This window comes from Heloderma suspectum, chromosome 7 (genome assembly GCF_057233095.1).
Source record: "Heloderma suspectum isolate Gila_16-S chromosome 7, 16-S_ref, whole genome shotgun sequence".
In the NCBI taxonomy this organism is placed as follows: domain Eukaryota; kingdom Metazoa; phylum Chordata; class Lepidosauria; order Squamata; family Helodermatidae; genus Heloderma; species Heloderma suspectum.
Genome location: NC_139464.1, coordinates 74,233,503 through 74,251,330, shown reverse-complemented (window position 1 = coordinate 74,251,330; position 17,828 = coordinate 74,233,503). Strand labels below are relative to the sequence as shown.

The 17,828-nt window shown below is 43.7% G+C and overlaps 1 protein-coding gene across 1 annotated transcript in view; it reads right to left on the bottom strand.

Moving 5' to 3' along the window:
- Positions 1–17,038, bottom strand: part of LRIG3 (leucine rich repeats and immunoglobulin like domains 3) — a 61,023-nt gene extending 43,985 nt beyond the window's left edge. The window contains exons 1-3 of the mRNA XM_084811811.1: positions 16,633–17,038; positions 5,988–6,059; positions 5,648–5,722 (exon numbers count right to left, since the gene is read on the bottom strand). Coding sequence (XP_084667937.1) covers positions 5,648–5,722; positions 5,988–6,059; positions 16,633–16,817 — 332 coding nt within the window. The 5' untranslated portion in view covers positions 16,818–17,038. The remainder of the gene's footprint in view (positions 1–5,647; positions 5,723–5,987; positions 6,060–16,632) is intronic.
- Between the last annotated feature and the right edge of the window lie 790 nt (positions 17,039–17,828).

Below are 17,828 nucleotides of genomic sequence, written 5' to 3'. Positions count from 1 at the left end.
TATTTTAGCTCTCTGTGGACATGTTGTTTTCTCTGTTCTGGCTTTGGCTTCTGTACTATTTGATTTTTTGTGAACATTGTAATTGCATTTTATGGTTCTATGTTTTGTTTTAAATGGTTCAACTGTATATCATTCAGACAGTCCGTATTACAGGGTGACTAACAAACAAACAAATCTACACAAATCAGGTACGTGCAAGCTCTATGAACTGGATGCTTGGGATTTTTTTGTCTGCACAGATCGTGTGTGAGGAGTCAATCCAGAGGACAATCCAGAAAAGGAATCTAGCTTCTAGATGTAACTCTCTGTACAGCAGGCAATATGTGTTGGTAAGTACAGTTCGCTCAGCACTGCAGAAATCCCAGGCTTAAATAAGAGCTTCTTTTCATAGACTCAAAGAATAGAAAGCCAGTGTGGTGTAGTGGTGGGAGCACTGGACTGCAAGCTGGGAGATCCGGGTTCTAGTCCCCACTAGGCCATGGAAGCTCACTGGGTGACTTTGGGCCAGTCACAGACTCTCAGCCCAACCTACCCCAGAGGGTTGTTGTTGTGAGGATAAAACGGAGAGGAGGAGGAGGAGAATGTAAGCCACCTTGGGTTCCTTGCAAGAGGAAAAAAGGTGGAATATAAATGCAATAAATAAGTAAGTAAGTAAGTAAGTTGAAGTGTTTGAATGGGAGGGGTGAGTGGATTGGTGGAGAAATATCAGTAGGATCTTCTTGGTATTCCTCAACAAGCCTTTGCACAGTACAGGCAGTGTACAAATATGAACGATATGCAATTTGCACACGCACACAAAACTTATCAGGACACAGTTAAAAACAGAACTAATCCCCATAGGAAAAAAATGAGCAAAGACTGAAAAGGAAAGAGAGAGAGAGGTTTTCATGAAAGCTCAGTAAGGTTCTGCCTTCAAGCAAAGTCATCCTTAGAAAGGACTAAAACCTGGTGCCCTCTAGATATGATGGACTACAACTCCGATAATTCTCAGCCTGGCCATGCTGGCTGAGAATTATGGGAATTGCGGTCCAACACATCTACAGTGCACCAGGTTGGGATAGGCTGAGCTAAATATTACTATCATGCTGTCATATTGATTCATGGTAAGTCTCTTCCAAAGAGAATAGCCTTAAAATCAATGACACCTCAGTGGAACCAAAATGGTATACTTTACTACAATATTAAGTTATTCGGTGGCAGCAGATTTAGCCACTCTTACCTGCAAATTCACAAACGGTGAACTTAGGGAGAACCAGCTCCTCCCAGCAGGCTGAACGGTTGATTCTAATGTTTTTGTGGTGGAGAATCATTAGCTTGAAGAATGTTGAGTGTACATCACCAATTACACAGTTAATTACCACCTGATCCCTATCCTGCACTCCCCCACCCCTTTTGCTCATCCCAAAGTTCGGCTCATGCTGTGCTGACCTAGAGGTGACTTTCATGTCAAAGAAGCCATAATAAATTGCTCCTATTTCTAATTCCAGTCATTCTCCGAAGAGGTGAGAAGGTGCATGGTATACACTTGTAACTTCGGTTGAGTTCTGCTGAGCATAATCAGGAAGCCTTCTGAGGCCATTCAGAGGCACTGCGTGAGTTTCACAGTACAATGATAACCAGACACCTCACGAGCAACCCAACTGGGCTACATAACAATTCCGCCTTTTGGGGAGGTATGTTAAAAAAGGTTTTGGTTTTTCTTAAAATAAAAAATACACACAACCCAAATCTAATAAAAATTTTATATTTGGTCAGCTGAAAAAACTAACACAAGCTCACAAATGCAAGGTTGTGTGACTTTTTAAAATGTCTTCTTACAGCTGCAGAGAAATAATTGTAGGTTTTCCTGAGCTGAAGTTGCAGTTCCTTAGGAAAGGAGACGACAGAGGACACTGTGGAAAGGTGCAAAGAGTACTTCCTGAAGTGAGAGGAGGAAGATGGCTAAATAAAGCTTCTTTCCCAGTAACTCTTATTTTACACATATGGCATGCTGTGGTTTGATTTATGTGGGTTTATCCGTGGGAAACTGATTTGTGGAGGATTCTGCTGTGAGATGTGGGGGCTCATCTTGGCCGGTGCTGTAGGATGGAAAAATTTCTAAAGTAGAAAATTTTCCACCGTTTTATTTTTCCACAGAAAATTTTCCGTTTCATAAGTTTATTAGTAAAAATGAATGTATGCCAATTGCAAATGCAATATTAGACAAGCTTGGCAGATTCAAAGTTGTAATTAATGTTTCTCAGGTGATTATCCCTAGCAAGTATGTGAGAGAGTGTGTGTGTGTTTGTGTGTGTGTGTGTGAGAGAGAGAGAGAGAGACTGAAATCCATATATGCCTCAGAGTGAAACAGAAATAATAAACAGTGACAGCAAAACTGAAAGTGCCCCAACAACGTTAGTGAAAGAGAGATTAACTCTGTTGAAATAGATGAGTGGTTTTGGGGGCAAAAAATTAATATGAGGTACTTTTTTTAAAGCTTGGTTCTTTACTAAATACAAGTAAAACATGCTAAAGTAGACCTCTTTACTAGGGGTGGGCAACTTGTGGTCTTCCAGATGTTTTGGCCAAGGCTGAGGGATGTCGGGAACTTTAGGCCAAAACATTTGGAGGGCCAGAAGTTGCCCACCCCTGCTCTATCTATGGCATCAAATTATTTTCTGATGCAAACTAAAATTTTCCCTATGCAAATTAACCTACTTTTCGGGGGGGGGGGATTCCAGAAGTTTTCCTATGCAAATTAACCTAATTTGCACAGGAAAAATTTCCCAATTCAACATTTTCCAAAAAACACACATCCACTGATCTTGGTGATCTCCTAGTTCCACACCTTTATGGCCAGTCTGGTAGTCTACATGTTACCTTTAGAATACAGAGGTCACCTGAAACACCTTAGGCATAAGGTATAGGAATAGCTGTTCCTATTATCTTTAGTGCTAGCTGCTCTCTACATGATTCGGAGTCCAACTACACATTGCCTTTAATGTGTACCATGAAGCTACATCTGCTCTTTTTCTTACTCAAAAGTAAGCACAGGGAACCTGATCTAGATTGGGATGCTAATGCAGGGGCTGTAACTCTTTGCCCCCCACTGTAGTCCTGATCCAGATCAAGTCCCCCACACCTGCAATTTGCACAGGGGAAAAGCCTGGACTGAAGTAAATTAAGGCTTTCCCCCCTACCAAACTGCAGGCATGGGGGCCCTGATCCAAATGAGGACCATAGCAGGGGGAAAACAGTTAAAGACCCCTATCCCCCATACTAGCATCCTGACCGAGATACCAAGAGATGTAGCTGCACGCTATGTATTGAGTTTGCCTCAGTCACATCACATGGAAGAGTTCAACTCCAGTGCCACATGTCAGCCACAACCAGTGGTGCGGCCATCTGAACCACATCGAGGGAAATGATACATGTTATGCAGCCGGAGTGGAGGATGTGTGAGAAAGGTAACTTGTCCTTAGAAATTGAACTTCCACACCTACATTTGGGATTTAATTTACAGAATTCTGTAGTATTTGTGGGTTTTTTTATGGATTAGTCCCTTTTTTTGGCCCTATACCATCTGCTTTTCCATTTTTATTCTCTCCTCCATCTCGCCTGATCTATACGAACGCCACACCAGTATCAAATGTCACTTAGTTCTTACTCAAGTAGAGCAGAGCAGACATAGTGGCTGCACCAGCTGACTTAGCTGACCTAGGCCCAGACTAAAAACAGCAGGATAATAAGTCACCGACAGTAAGCAACTTGAATACTGATAACTTTCATTAACTGAACAGCTTCCCCAAATTTGCTGCATTGTTTTAACCTTTTAGGTTTCTCTACTAACAGACACCATATATCTTGTATTTAGTGCAGATTTTCACTGGTGGAAAGATGCAACTTAGAAGTGACTGGTAAATATTTAAAATTGCACTGATGAAGCATGTAGAGAATAACATATTTACCTCCTTAAAGTCTAGAATATTTATACTAAACTGAAAAGTACGTAGAAATTTCTCATACCAGTACATCAAAAGGTATGAGCTGGTAAGTTACCAATTTCTTAAGAAAAAAGAAGTTGTTATTATTTAGAGATGAGTGAGCGTTCCATTCTGCTTTTCCTAATGCCCAGCTAAATATACACATCTGGAATCTTATTAACAAAAACATGGGTCGGTACAAAAAAGCAGAAAGACACAGATAATCCTTCATGCACACTGAGCAACGGTGTATCACAGTGGGGAAATACACCCCTACCGAAAATATGGCAAACTGTAGTCTGAATACTAGGTCAGAAATAAACGAAGGGTATATTCACAAGTGACATGTATCTATTTTGGCATTCCTTACTTATTTAATTTCAATTCCCTTTTCAAATTCCCTTCCCTTTTCTATCCTGCATTTACAGCCATGCTTATTCAAACCTTATGCACTGTGCTTACTTGGGAGAAAATCCCATTAAGCTCAGCTGGATATAGTCTCAGTAAACATACGTAGGATCAGATTGCAAGTCTACCATATAGAGAACAACTTTTTAAAAAATTTATGAAGACGTTTGCTACACAAACATGCATCTCACAGGTACCATCTCACAGGGATTATATATACCTGTGCAGCACAATCCTATATTTAGCCAGAAGTAAATCTCACTGTGTTCAATGGGACTTAGTCCTAAATAAATATGCACAGAATAGCAGCCTTAATATCACTCTTGAGTGAACACCATTACTTGTACCCAAAATGAATTATACCTACAGTCTGTTGACAAGAATAGCTGTATGACAATGGGATTATATATAGCCTCACTCCGATCCAGCATGCGGCTGTATATGCATGGTAGCAAGCTTCAATGTGTGTATTCCTAATTGGCTTGGGAAGTTTGAGAACAAACATGTGTTGCATACATGATTCGGTCCAGCTGGGCTGCACACTCAGAGCTTTTAAAGTGTTAGAATCCCACAAAGTAAGATATGGATTCAGTCCTTCTAGCCAACTGATGGGATTTTAGCTTTTTAAGGAGGACGTCATATATGCAGCTCCATATGCCATGTTGGATTAGAGTACACCTGCTTTCCCACAGTCCCCATGACATATCTTTGCAAACAGCCACTCAACCAAGGACAGCAATCAACTTCAGGCAAGGAACAAGGGAAGAAGCTTATACCAGATCAGACCATTGGCCCATCAAGCTCAGTATTATCCACAATGACTGGCAGCAGCTCTCCTGGGGTTCAGATAGGATTCTTCCCAGCCCTAGCTTGAGATGCCATGGATTGAATCTGAGACCTTTTGCAAACCATGAATTAACCATCGGTTAAATAAACCATGGGTTAGCATTATGTATGAACCAGTCATACTTCCAGAACTATGGAAGCCCAAAATGTGCTTATTTACTTTCAGAGAGGCAGAGAGAGAGACAGAGAACAAACCTTAATTTTCTAAGGATCTGAAATACTCTGTGCGAGGTACAAATTCCACACAAATGTCTGTGCATCAGAGATCAATCAGTACAGGTTCCATGGTGGCATCACACTGGCCACATTTTGATGTCATTACCTCAGTTTAGCTTCATTTATGAGGATACCTCCATGTTAATATTTGCATAGTCACAGAATATGCAGATATAGTTTTATATACAAATAAAAACATGTGAAAATCAACTTACAAAGACAGGAAAGTAATGTTTGTTGAAACAGGCCCAAGATTTGGTATAGCTTCCAATTCATTATTGTTCAGTTTTCTGTCAAAAACATAAAGAAAGTCAGCTGACACAGAAACAAGTGGAGATTGGTATCTTCTGACTTTCCCCTTACTCTGTCATAATAATTTAGCATCTTCCAAAACAAACGAAGGAGAAACTTATAATTCCATGCAAACACGACTATTGTGGGATTTTACACCCACACATAATTATGAATACCACCATTCAAAATAAAAAATAAAGGAAGACATCTTACAATATAGATAGACAAGGATAAGAACTAGCAGCCAACATAACCACTTACATTTCTCGTAGATTACAAAGATGACTCAAAGTATTAGGCTTGATTGAAGACAATCTATTGTGGCTTAGATCTCTACGAGGTTACAAAACAAAATTGTCATTTTTTGTCAATATGAGATATATTTAAAAACAAAGTTTGTAGTGGAAAACTAGGATAAATATTTAAGTAAAGATAAAAAAAGGTAAGGGTGTCCCCAACCAGTCATGTCCGACTCTAGGGTGCGGTGCTCATCCCCGTTTCTAAGCCGAAGAGCCAGCGCTGTCCAAAGACGCTTCCGTGGTCATGTGGCCGGCATGACTGAACACCGAGGTGCACGGCCCGCCGAAGCGGTACCTATTTATCTACTTGCAATTTCTTGCTTTCGAACTGCTAGGCTGGCATGAGCTGGGGCTGAAAACGGGAGCTCACTCCGTCACGCAGCACTCGGGTCTCGAACTGCTGACCTGCTGACCTTCTGGTCTGCAGTTCAGCGTCTTAACCACTAAGCCACCGCAGCCCCTTTATATTTAAGTGCAATATGTCAAATACTTTTTGGTTTTGTTGTGTGTGTCCCCCAAACTACATGTATTTCACCCTCAACATGTCATATGGTAATCTTCCTATAATTTATCCAGTGCCTGGTGTATGAAAGCTGTATCAGAGATATGTAATACAAAAGCTATTTTCATATCAGTGTAACTTTGTTCAATAATGCAACTCATTTTATAACTCTAACGTGGCAATAGTTGTGCACCTCCTATACAGCATATGAGTAAAACCATTTTTCCCACTTTCGAAGTCTAGGGGGGCAGAAATTGTCATTATAGTCTAATCACATCTGGCAAATCCAACAAAAACCTGTTGCTCAATTTATGGTTTTCACCTGGTATTCCTAAATTTGCAAAGTCTAAGTATATTGACAGCTGGGTGGTACGGAAACCTCTCTTCTCTTGTGTTCACGTGTCTCTGCACCATTAATTCTCACACATAAAATGTTTAACGTGAACCATATGCAAGTAGCAAAAAACAGGCCTGAATAAATTCTACAGCCTCAAGGCATCAACGTTTCAAACTCAGTTGAATGAAACTGGCCAATCTGTCACAGATGTGAATCTCTTGAAAGAGCATGAGGCTGTCTCCACATAAGTATCTATCCCCCTTGATGGATCAAGGCATAGGTTTGAATCCATTCTTCGTTATGGCTAACTTAGGTTGATTTAAATGGGTCTATTCTAAGTATGACTTAGTCTGGATCCAGCCCATAGGTCATTATACTACATCACTGATATGACTGAAGGAATGTGGTCCACATAATTTAAATTTAATTGAGATGATGATCTGAATTAAACTCACTTTAAAACAGAGAAAGGACTTTCTCCTGACTTGTACCCAACTCCGTATTTGGTTTGGCTCACAGAGATTAGAAGAACTATGCAAACACATGGCCAAAATGCTATGAAGTCATGGCTGTTAAAGTCTAATACATTACTCTTTATCCTACATTAGACAAGAATTAAGGATCAGCAATTATTTCAGCAAAAAGCTTTCAAAATTCTACTCTCAATTTCCCCCCACCCCTTCTTCATTTTGCCTAAAAGTAAAAATGTAAGAAGCGCACGCGCGCGCGTGTGTGTGTGTGGGAATATCGTACAAAGATTTATTTAGAACATGCTTGCCTTAGGACCTACCAGACGGTAACAAACGTGAGTGGATTTGTTCTGCTGGAGTTATAACATGGGGGGGGGGGGGAGAGAAAGAAATCTGGCAGAGCCTTTAAACTATAAAAATCCTGCAATTACAACCACTGCTGTGCATGATCACCAAACTGGAGCCAGACACTTTCACTCAGAGCTCAAGCTCACCATCCATCTGGAGTCTATCAAGGCGACCATAAGCATAACTTGCATTATGTTTCAGACTAAATTTGTGTTTTCTGACACTGCTGATATCCACAGATTTTCCATGCAATGTGTTGTTGTTGTTTTTAAAAAAGATACAGATATCCCTGAAAAGCCCACACCAGTCCTCTTAACTCAGATTCAGAAAATTATGACTCCTATGTCCTATCCAGAGTTTTTATAATGTGTTTTTATTGCTCAGCAGCCCAAATCAAACAACTGCTACCAGTACTTTAATAGGTCTGCCATTTACATCTAATTTTACAGTTTCTCAAAGCATAAAGGAGGAAAAAGATTACTCTTTTGAAGAGATGGGACATTCCTGCCGAACTGCAAGGAATAGGCTGACAGCTAAAATACATATAATCCTTTCTGAAATCCACTTTGAAAAAGGTTTTCCTGATATGTTTTAAAATGCGCACATTTGTCTTTTTAAAAGGACAAAAGAAGCCGTTTGAATTTCTTATACTAGTAGAAAATAATATGAACAAATCTGTCATTATTTAGAAGTAGGAGCTGGCATCACTGAAGTGGTGGAAACACATTTTCCACTCCCAATTGCCTCCTCCCTTCCCTTAAACCACAGTACATGGAAAGAAAAATCTCTACAGTGGTTTAGACTCACTAGTAGCACTTTTAAAGTTATGAAACATTAAACTGCTAAGGAGGGCTGGACTCCGATATTTCAAGTACAAACTTAACTTTTAAAAGTATGACACATTTGAAAATGCCTAGCCATTGGTGCATATGTGTAGCTCCTGGAAGGCCACACATTGAGATGTTACATAGTCTTCTACTATGCCACCTCAGAATACTCAGTGTGATTTTTTTGAGGTATAAGCTTCAAGGAACTTCTGACACGGTTGTGCTTTCAAAGTAGTGATCCCGGAGGCTTCAGTTATGCTGGCAGAAAGCATGGGCATAAATCTACGTAACACCTACTACCGCCAGTGTTTCCGCTGGTGGCAGGAAGCAGCATATCCCGAAACTGGCCATTGTGGGGCGTGGGCAGCTTTGGATCAACTGGATCCAAAGCCCCTCCATTCCTCCGTAAGGCCCGAGGATCAGGCCTTTTACACATGCCAGGCTGGAGCTGGTGTATTTTCCCTCTCAAGGAAATTTTTAAAAAGAACTACTAGAAGAAAAACTGGCAGGAAAATTCCCCCCCCCCCCCGGTCTGCCAGCAGAGCTCTGAATGTCCTAGTGGATCTGCAGTGATTTCCTCTTCTCCCCCATTTGGGATTGGTCTGTAAGTCTTATGAGAATTAAATGTTCATCACATGATAATATTTTAATCACTCCCTGTTAATTAGTAACACTTGCTACTTTAGTATAAATGCAGAATCTAAACTCATAAGGTAGAGTCCAACTGAAGTCCTACTTAGAGTAGACCCACTGAAATGAATGGGACTTAAGTTAGTCATGACTAACTTAAGTCCCATTCATTTCAATGGGTCTACTCTAAGTAGGCCTTCAGTTGGATTCTACCCATAAGTATGTATTTCTATTAGTTTGTGATCTGCCTGCCTGCCTGCCTGCCTGCCTGCCTGCCTATCGACACCTGACCATCATTGAATAAAGTATCGAAATTGTCTGGGAACTGTCACAACAGACAGAAAAAAGACAACCCGATTACCAAAAAGAGAGGGAATGCTAATCCATGATTTAGTGTTACATGCAAAACTGTCAAGCTCGTCTACTTTCCCTCCCCTCTTCTCCTCCAGTATGGTGGCAAGGAAGAGATTCAAATTTTCCGCTTCCATTTCAACAAACATGGTCCACTGTTATGTGCAGATCTGGATGTGATTAATCTTAAGTATGGTTTATGAAACAAAGACTAACTGGAGAGCCAGTGCAGTGTGGCGGTTAGAGTGTTGAACTAGGACTCAGGAGGTCCAGGTTCTAGTCCCCACTCAATCATGAAGCTCACTTGGATGCCTTTGGGCCAGCCACTGACTCTCAGCCTAACCTACCTCACAGGATTGTTGTGAGGATAAAATGGAGTGAAGGAAGATCATGAAAGCCACCTTGGGTTCCTTGGAGGAAAAAAGGCAGGATATAAATTTAATAATAAACAAAAATAACTAGAGTTTGTGTAGGCTCAGAAATAACAATAAAGTATGGTTAATTAAAAGTGGCAGCAATAGCTTCCAATCTCCTCACAGCCACACTGGGGGCAGAAGAGTGATAGGGGGCTCAGGAATCTGAGGCTTATGCACATAACGCAAAATCATAGTTCAGTATTACACCAAAACACAGAGAGTCTGAAAATAGAACATTTTAACTTCTCTCTTTCAAAAACTGAATTTTATCTCCTAACAGACATCTGCCTCAGCTTACAGGAAGAGGGACTTTAAGTCACAACCAGGAATTGTGGGACAATCAATACATGTAGCAGGAATTGAGGGGGATCTGCTTTCACAGAGTTCTGTTTTTTACCGTCCTTAGATTGGGATTGTGAAGACTTCCAGAAGCAGCCAGTTTTACTAATGTAAGGACTGTGCTTGCCTAAACCATTGTTCACCATGGAGGATAGTGTTAATAAGGTACATGACTAACTCAAACCTGAGCAAAGAGAAGTGGTGAAGAAACTTCTCTTTGCACATTTTATTAATACATATTTAGGTCAGATTTCCCCAACCTGGTGCCCTCCAGATGTTTTGGACTTCAACTCCCATCAGCCCCAGCCAGCATGACCAATGGTCAGGCATGCTGGGAGTTGTTGTCCAAAATATCTGGTGGGCACCAGGTTGGAAAAGACTAAGGTTTGGGGACTAACAGCCCAATCCTAGGCATGGCAATTCAGAAGTAAGACCTATTAGCCTGGTTTGCATGTAATGACAATCTAGGGTTGTTTTTAAAACCCTGGATTGTTATGAATGAGTGAGCAAATGGGAGAAACTACACAACCCAGGTATGCTTTGTCTCTGGGTTGTTTGCTATGACATGCGAACTAGCAACTCTGGCTTGTCTTTCCCCTGAGAAGCCAGAGTTGGAACCCTGCTCTGCATGGAGCGTCCCTGTTGAGTTATTTAGCCGCTCCGCTCACAATGGGCAGGTTTGCACAATCGCAGCGGGGGTGGAGGAAGCAACCCTCAAATAACCCAACAACAGCCCATGGGTTATTTGAGGGTTGCCGCTCCCTCCAACAAGCCATGTCGCCCAGGATAAGATGACACAGCAAGCCACACCAGCCAGGTAATCAAAGAAATCCGGCGAGCACACAACCAGCCCATGCACCAAGCTTAACAAGCCACTGAGGCTTATGAACCACGCCGCAATCATGCAAACCAGGTTAGTGGGAGCAAGCAGACAGTGTGCACCAGCACGCTTGCTCATTCACAATAAACCAATTAAAAAACCCCTAGATTATTGTAATGTGAGAACCAGGCCATTCAAATCAATGGGCCTTACTCCTATAGAATTGCAGCCTAACTCAATGTATGCCATTTAGGTACAGTCAGTATTATCTTTCTTCGAAATGCCTGTAACACAAGTCAAATTTTAAAATGCAAATCCAGCAACAGCTTCTTAATCAATCCTCATTGGGGCCTTTAGAGCTGCTAATTCAGCAGAAAGGAAAGCTAAAAAACAAAGAGGCAGGCTGTAGCTGTTTTAGGACACAGATCCAAAGTGACTCATAAATCAGCATGCTATGTTCAGATTTTAGTCTGGAATATACTGAAGAACAGCTGTGAAAACTATCCAAACTTTTTTCCTCTCTGGCAATTCTGGTAAGGACTAGAGGGTTTAGAAAATGTAAATACTGAGATGTAATACAAACATTAGCAGAAACCATCCTTTAGATTTTCCCCTCTGCCTCAGTGACAGCTTTAGCATTCCTAGACAAACCCTGGTAAAATAATCTAGAATTCCAAAGAGAACTGAAAAACAGCAAAGATGTCTGGCAACTGTTCAGATTTTCTCTTCGTCTTCCATCCTGGCTGCTAAACTTTAAACTTAACAAAGGCTAAGTTCTTAAAATGTAGTTTATCTGAGCTCTGAGCATCCTATCCTACAAGTGAAACCAAACTGTAAAGTTATTTGTTGATAAGCTATTACAAACATTCACTACTTCTGAACAGCCTTGGTTTTATTTAAGCATGTGAATACTTCTTTACCAAGAGCCACAATAAAGCCGTGTTAAAATTGGCTATTTTCCACTACTCAAAAGACATGTGCTATGTCAATTGTGATTACAAGAGTAAAAACAACTCTGAAAACACAAAGAGAATACAACTTTAGTCTTCCAATAGCCCACTCCAAAAAAAATCCAGCATTTGCAGTTACGGCATTTGCTCTAAATCAGCATCCACAATCCCAATTATTTCATCAAGAACTGTGAACATGAAAAGAAGAAAGGATTCCTCCAGCAGGGCATTCCACCAAGATGTCTACCAATGAGAAGTTTGGATTGGTTGTCTGAGTAGGATGAGCAAAAAGGATAAATTTGACAGGGGAAGTCTTTGGTCAACTGAGAATTAATCAGTATCTCTACAGAAACATCTTAAATTCTGAAGTCAGTTACTTGGAATCAAGTTGCACTCTTTCGGATAGCAGCCTATGAAAAACTTTATTGGATTTAATGTGCTATGCCACTATTTTTCATGCAGCCTAATCCTAAATATGTTTACTCAGAAGTAGACTCCACAGAGTTCATTGTTTACTCCCAAGTGTTCAAAGGAATGCAATCTTAGGTTGGATCCATAAGCACTCTAAGTTGAAGGCAAGTTCCACTGAAATTAGCAGGACCTCTTCAAAAGGAAATGTATTTAGGATAGAGGAGCCAGAGGGTTAGGATTTTTACAAGGTGAATGCCTTTTGTTATGTATCACATGGGCTTCCGATATATCCTTCAGCAAGTATTATGCAAAGACAAATTATCTGGGGCAACAGTGATCTATACTAATAACAAATTTTTTTGTTTAGTTATTGCCTCTTAGCAGTTTAGGGTTCCAAATAGTGTTAGAACAAGGGGAGGCAGCAGGAAAATGCCACATGTCTGCCTGCATGCTTTTTTAAGGAGATGAAAAGCAAGTAATGAACAGGAACTTCTAAAGGCATTTAACTCAAACAAAAGAAACATGTCAGAAAATCTACTGGACCACATGGTTTGGTGACACCTACAAAGATGTAACCCTGTGAGTTTAAGAGCAAGTGACACAGCTGCCCAAATGAGTGATCACAGCAGGGTTCCTTACAAAAGGCCAAGTGCTTATTTATACAAGTGGAGCCCATTTTTCACACTTCTTTCAAAGGAATGTGAATGTACATATGGACAATTTACGTCTCCAGGGGAAATCCAATTAGAAAGCTTCCACTGTGCTAGCAAAACAACAAAAGATCTGTTTGTTTTAGTGGCCACTAAATTAAATGTCACAGAGATATCTTGTTATTATTTCTGTTGCCCAACATCCATCTTAAAGGACACGTTTTAAAAATCAGCTTGAATTCCTAATTACTGTTTCTATGACTTACTAGCCAGGGTCTCCCATGTTTCTCCTAATTTGCTACATGGTTAAATTTGCACTTTTACACCCTTAACTAAATGTCCAGGGAAACTGCAGAGCATATTTACAGCACAATCCTAAACATATCTCCTTGGAAGCAAGTCCCATTACGCAAGTGCAGGTATAAGATTGTAGCATTAATACACTATTGTTTAAATGTTGGTTACAACAATTTCAAGGATCTTTTAAAAATCTAATTTAAGAAAGAACCATGATCTGCCCCAAAAAAGCACCGCAGCATAAATTTTTGAATATGTCAACTGTTTCTCCCCAAATAAAAATGTAGCCTATTTTATATTCTTCATAAAATTATTTAATTCCCTAAATCATTCATAGAGTCCAACCCATATGCTACGAATATACCAAACAGTTTTCCTCAATAAGGAAGCATGACCTCCAGGGGAGGCAATTGAGGAGAATTAGCCACAACTAATTGACAGACTTCCTGTTTACTTTGAAGTTCTTATCTGTACTTGGTCTGATGTGCGATAGAAAATTAATAAACCACTCTAGAAGTGATTAAGAACAAACACACTATTCTAGAATATTTCAACTACTTTCTGACTTTAGAAAACATCAGGTCCTTATAACTTTGCTCTAAGAAGTTTCTTCAGACAGTAGATATTAAACTGGCGGACTTATAATGTCCATCTCTCATGAAGCTATAGAAATACTAATTTGTTCCACTCGTCATTAAATTAATTTAAGAGACTGAAACTCAAATCACAAGGAATGGATGCATGCACAAAAATACAAGAGTTTTCTGCTTTTCCAAAACTGCTTTCAACATGCAGGAATGTTGCTCAGGAACCATGCTGCTTAAGCAACTATCAGCCAGCATTCTTCTCAAAGTTCAAGTTTTAAAATGCCGACTTTTAAAGAAAAGGCAAGTGGAGCTTGATTGTAAGATAACAGCAACACATGCTCTAAAACAGAGGTGGGGAACCTGTGAACCCCAGATGTTGTTGGACTTAACTCCATCAGCCCAAGCCAGCATGGCCAATAGTCAGGGATTATGGGAGTTGTAGTCCACAGGTTCACCACCCCTGCTCAAAAACAATATACTCCATATCCATCTAATTGACAGAGAGTCAGTGACCATATTTGCTTATTCCCTTGCCTATTAGAATAATAGAATCATAGGGCTGGAAGGGGCCTACAAGACCAGCGGAATGGCATTTCAATATAAGTATTTTTACTGCTGTTAATCACACTCTGGAAACACGTACAGTTTCTAAGCCATATTTCTGTCTCGCTTTTCAAATGACAAGCAATCCTTGGTGAATAGTTATTGGGCATACCTGTCCCCATACAGCATCCAAGCCAAATCATAAAGACCTGGAAAGTTTGAGTCACTTCACACATTACTGAATTCCTACATTGGCAGGCATATAACAGTTGACATATTACACTTGAAGATCAGCATGTGTGATAATTCTACCTGCGTAAATCACTTCTTGTACACATGCTTTGAAACCACAATCAGCTTCTGAGTGCAAAGTAATTTACAAATGTATAGGGTCATCATATACGAAGATACATGTACATGATATAATCTGAAAACTCCTATTTTTGTGCATTTTGTAATGTTTTAAGTGGCTCTTACATGGTGACCCCAGCAGAGATATGGAAGGGAGAGAAAATTGAGTCATCTTTCCAAGGTGCAGATGCAGGGTGCACAGTGCACCTGGGACCCAATCCCAACACGGTGCCCATTCAAGGAGGGGGGGAGAAACCTACTCTGCCCCACCAACTATAAATGGCCAACTACATATGAACTTTTCCCCCGCTTCAGAACCCCATTTCATTGCTCAAAAATGTCAAGACCTTTAGTTGCACTCCAGGGTCAGTCCCCTCAGATGGCTTCCAAGGCCTCAGCACCTCAGGAAAGCACACCTGCAAATGAGAAGGTCCTTTGGGAGGCGTGGGCTTCCCTCTTTGAGGAAATGCTTCCTCTTCTCCACCTCTCTCCTGGGCAGAAAGAGCAGGCAAATGAGTGATGGTTGTAACTAGCAGCCACCTCTCCTTTCTTTTCCTTCCCCTGTTCTTTCTCACTGCATAGTGGTGGGAACAAAGCCCAGCATGGCAACTGGGAGGGAACAGGAAGGTGAGTGACAGTGGCTGCTCATTGCCGCTGGCTCACCAATCCAGGCAAGTGAGTGAGCAAGGGACACCAGCAAAGAGCAGCTGTTGCCTCCCCCTTGATGACTTGCCTACCCTCTGCTTCTAGGGCCACAACAGCTGGGGTTGGGTCCACCATGAAATACTCTCACTGACACGCACATGCCCCAGTCCCAACGGCCAGGTTACCCAGAGGATGAGAGTGTGCTGTTGACCTCAACTGCCCTCTCCAATATCCACTGCTGCCCAAGGGGAGAGCTGCCCAAGTGAGCAGAGGCAACCCCCAATTCCATTTGCCTGCGTGCACTCTCCCTCTGGCCAGTGCAGAAGCACTCTCTCTGGGCAGGCACAGAATCTCCTCGCTGGCCGCTGGACCGATTGAGACTAGGTCCAGCAGGCCTCATTCTCACTTTTGTGATGCCCAGAGGGAGAGAGTGTGCAGGCTCAGGGCTCTTTTAAAGCCACCACTATTGCTAGATCGCTCACTGTCATTCTCCCTCTGGGCGGTGCAGCAGTTAGGATTGGGTCCACCTCCACCGTCCCTGTCCCTCTGGGTGGCACAGCAGAAAGCACAGAGAGAGAGAGCGCGCACGTGCAGGGTTAGCAAGCAAGCAAGCAAGAGCATGGACCAACCTTCGCCAACCTGGCACCCTCCAGATGTTTGGCCTTCAACTCCCATCAGCCCCAGCCAGCATGGCGAATGGCACGGGATGCTGAGAGGTGTAGCCCAAAACATCTGGAGGGAGCCAGGTGGTGGGGAAAGCTGGTGCGGAGTCCACACTGCAGGGACTGGTGCTTCCACTGCCTCACCTGTGCTCGCCATCCAGGTAACCCAGAGGTTGGGACTGGGCTGCTGAAGGGGGGCTACGAGGAGGGGGGGGTGCCACCAAGGAATACTGCCGAGAGTCCCTCAAATCGGGCCCGGGGGTCTTCCACCTTCAGACTCGAGCACTAAAACCCACTCTCTCCCCGCCAAAGACCCAATCCTTCCCCCTCCGCGCCACCTATGATGTAGCCGGCCAGGCGCTGAAGCGCGCCGCACCCCCTAGCGCCGAAGACCCGCAACGGCGTCCCGGGCAGGACCCGTCCCCTCTTCCTCGGTCCCCCCGCCGGCCGCGGAGGAGCCCGCATACTCACAGCTGCACCGTCCAGCCCGGGAGCGGCTCGGGCACTCGGCTCCACTTGAGGCGACTGCAGTCCACGAGCTCGTCCTCCAGGCAGCGGCACGAAGCCGGGCACTCCTCGGCCGGACCCGAGGAAGCGAGGCTGCAGCGCAGGAGCAGGAGCAGGAGCAGCGGCGGCGGGTGCGCGGAGCAGCCCATGGCCGGAGTCCCTCGCGCGCTCGGCGCCCGGAGCTTGTGGGCGGGCGCGGAGCCTCCGCCGCTCTCAGGGTGCTTGGCGGCTCTCCTTCATGCCCCCTCCCGCCGCCGCCGCCGCCGCCGCGAAAACCGCGGGCAAAGAGACTCCTCGCCGGCCGCGCAGCCCGCTCCAGACGCTCCGCCAAACTTTCTGCCGCCTCCCAGCGCCTGCCCGGACCAGCCGAGCCCGCCCCCTGCCATGTGATAACAACACAGCGGAGGGAGGGACGGGGGCGGTGAGCCCCGACGAGAGCCGGGATGCCTGGCTCTGGCGCGGAGGGGAGGGCAGGGCAGGGCAGGGCAGGGCGAAGCCCAACCCGCTCCAGACGGGGAGCCCAGCCGCGTCGCAGGCGGCTGCAGCCGGCGGCACCGGGCCGCTAGCGGCCCCTCCTCGAAGCCCAGCAAACTTTGGGGGCAGAGGTTGCCGTGGGCTAGAGCCCGCCTCATCGCGGGCACGCGAGAGTTGCTCCCCTCAGCTGGCAGATAAATGCACACAGGGGTCCAGAAATAAGGGGATGGACACAGAAGGGCCAACAGGCCCAGAATTGGCAGGACGACAGGCGGACGTCCCTGTGCAAAGCTCGAATGCGCACAACAGCGCCAGCCAGTATGGCCAAGCATCAGGACTGCTGGGAGTTGGACTCCATGTGCTTATCTGGCCCCTTCCAACCCTATGATTCTATGAGCTGTCGTTCAAAACGTCTGGAGGGGACCAGGTTGGGGAAGGCTGGTGTGCAACTTGTAGCCCTCCAGACGTTTTGGCCTGCAACTCCCGTTGGCCCTCGCCAGCATAGCTAGATGGCAAGGCATGATGGAGTTGTAGGCCAAAACGTCCGGAGGGCCGCAAGTCGCCCACCCCTGGTGTGCAAGATAAACTCAGTGACCAGAGTTTGGTAGTTTGGTGCTCAGTGCTCTTCTGAGGGCACAACCCTTATGTGGGAGGGGGGAAGAGGGGATTGCAGCGGCATGCACCAC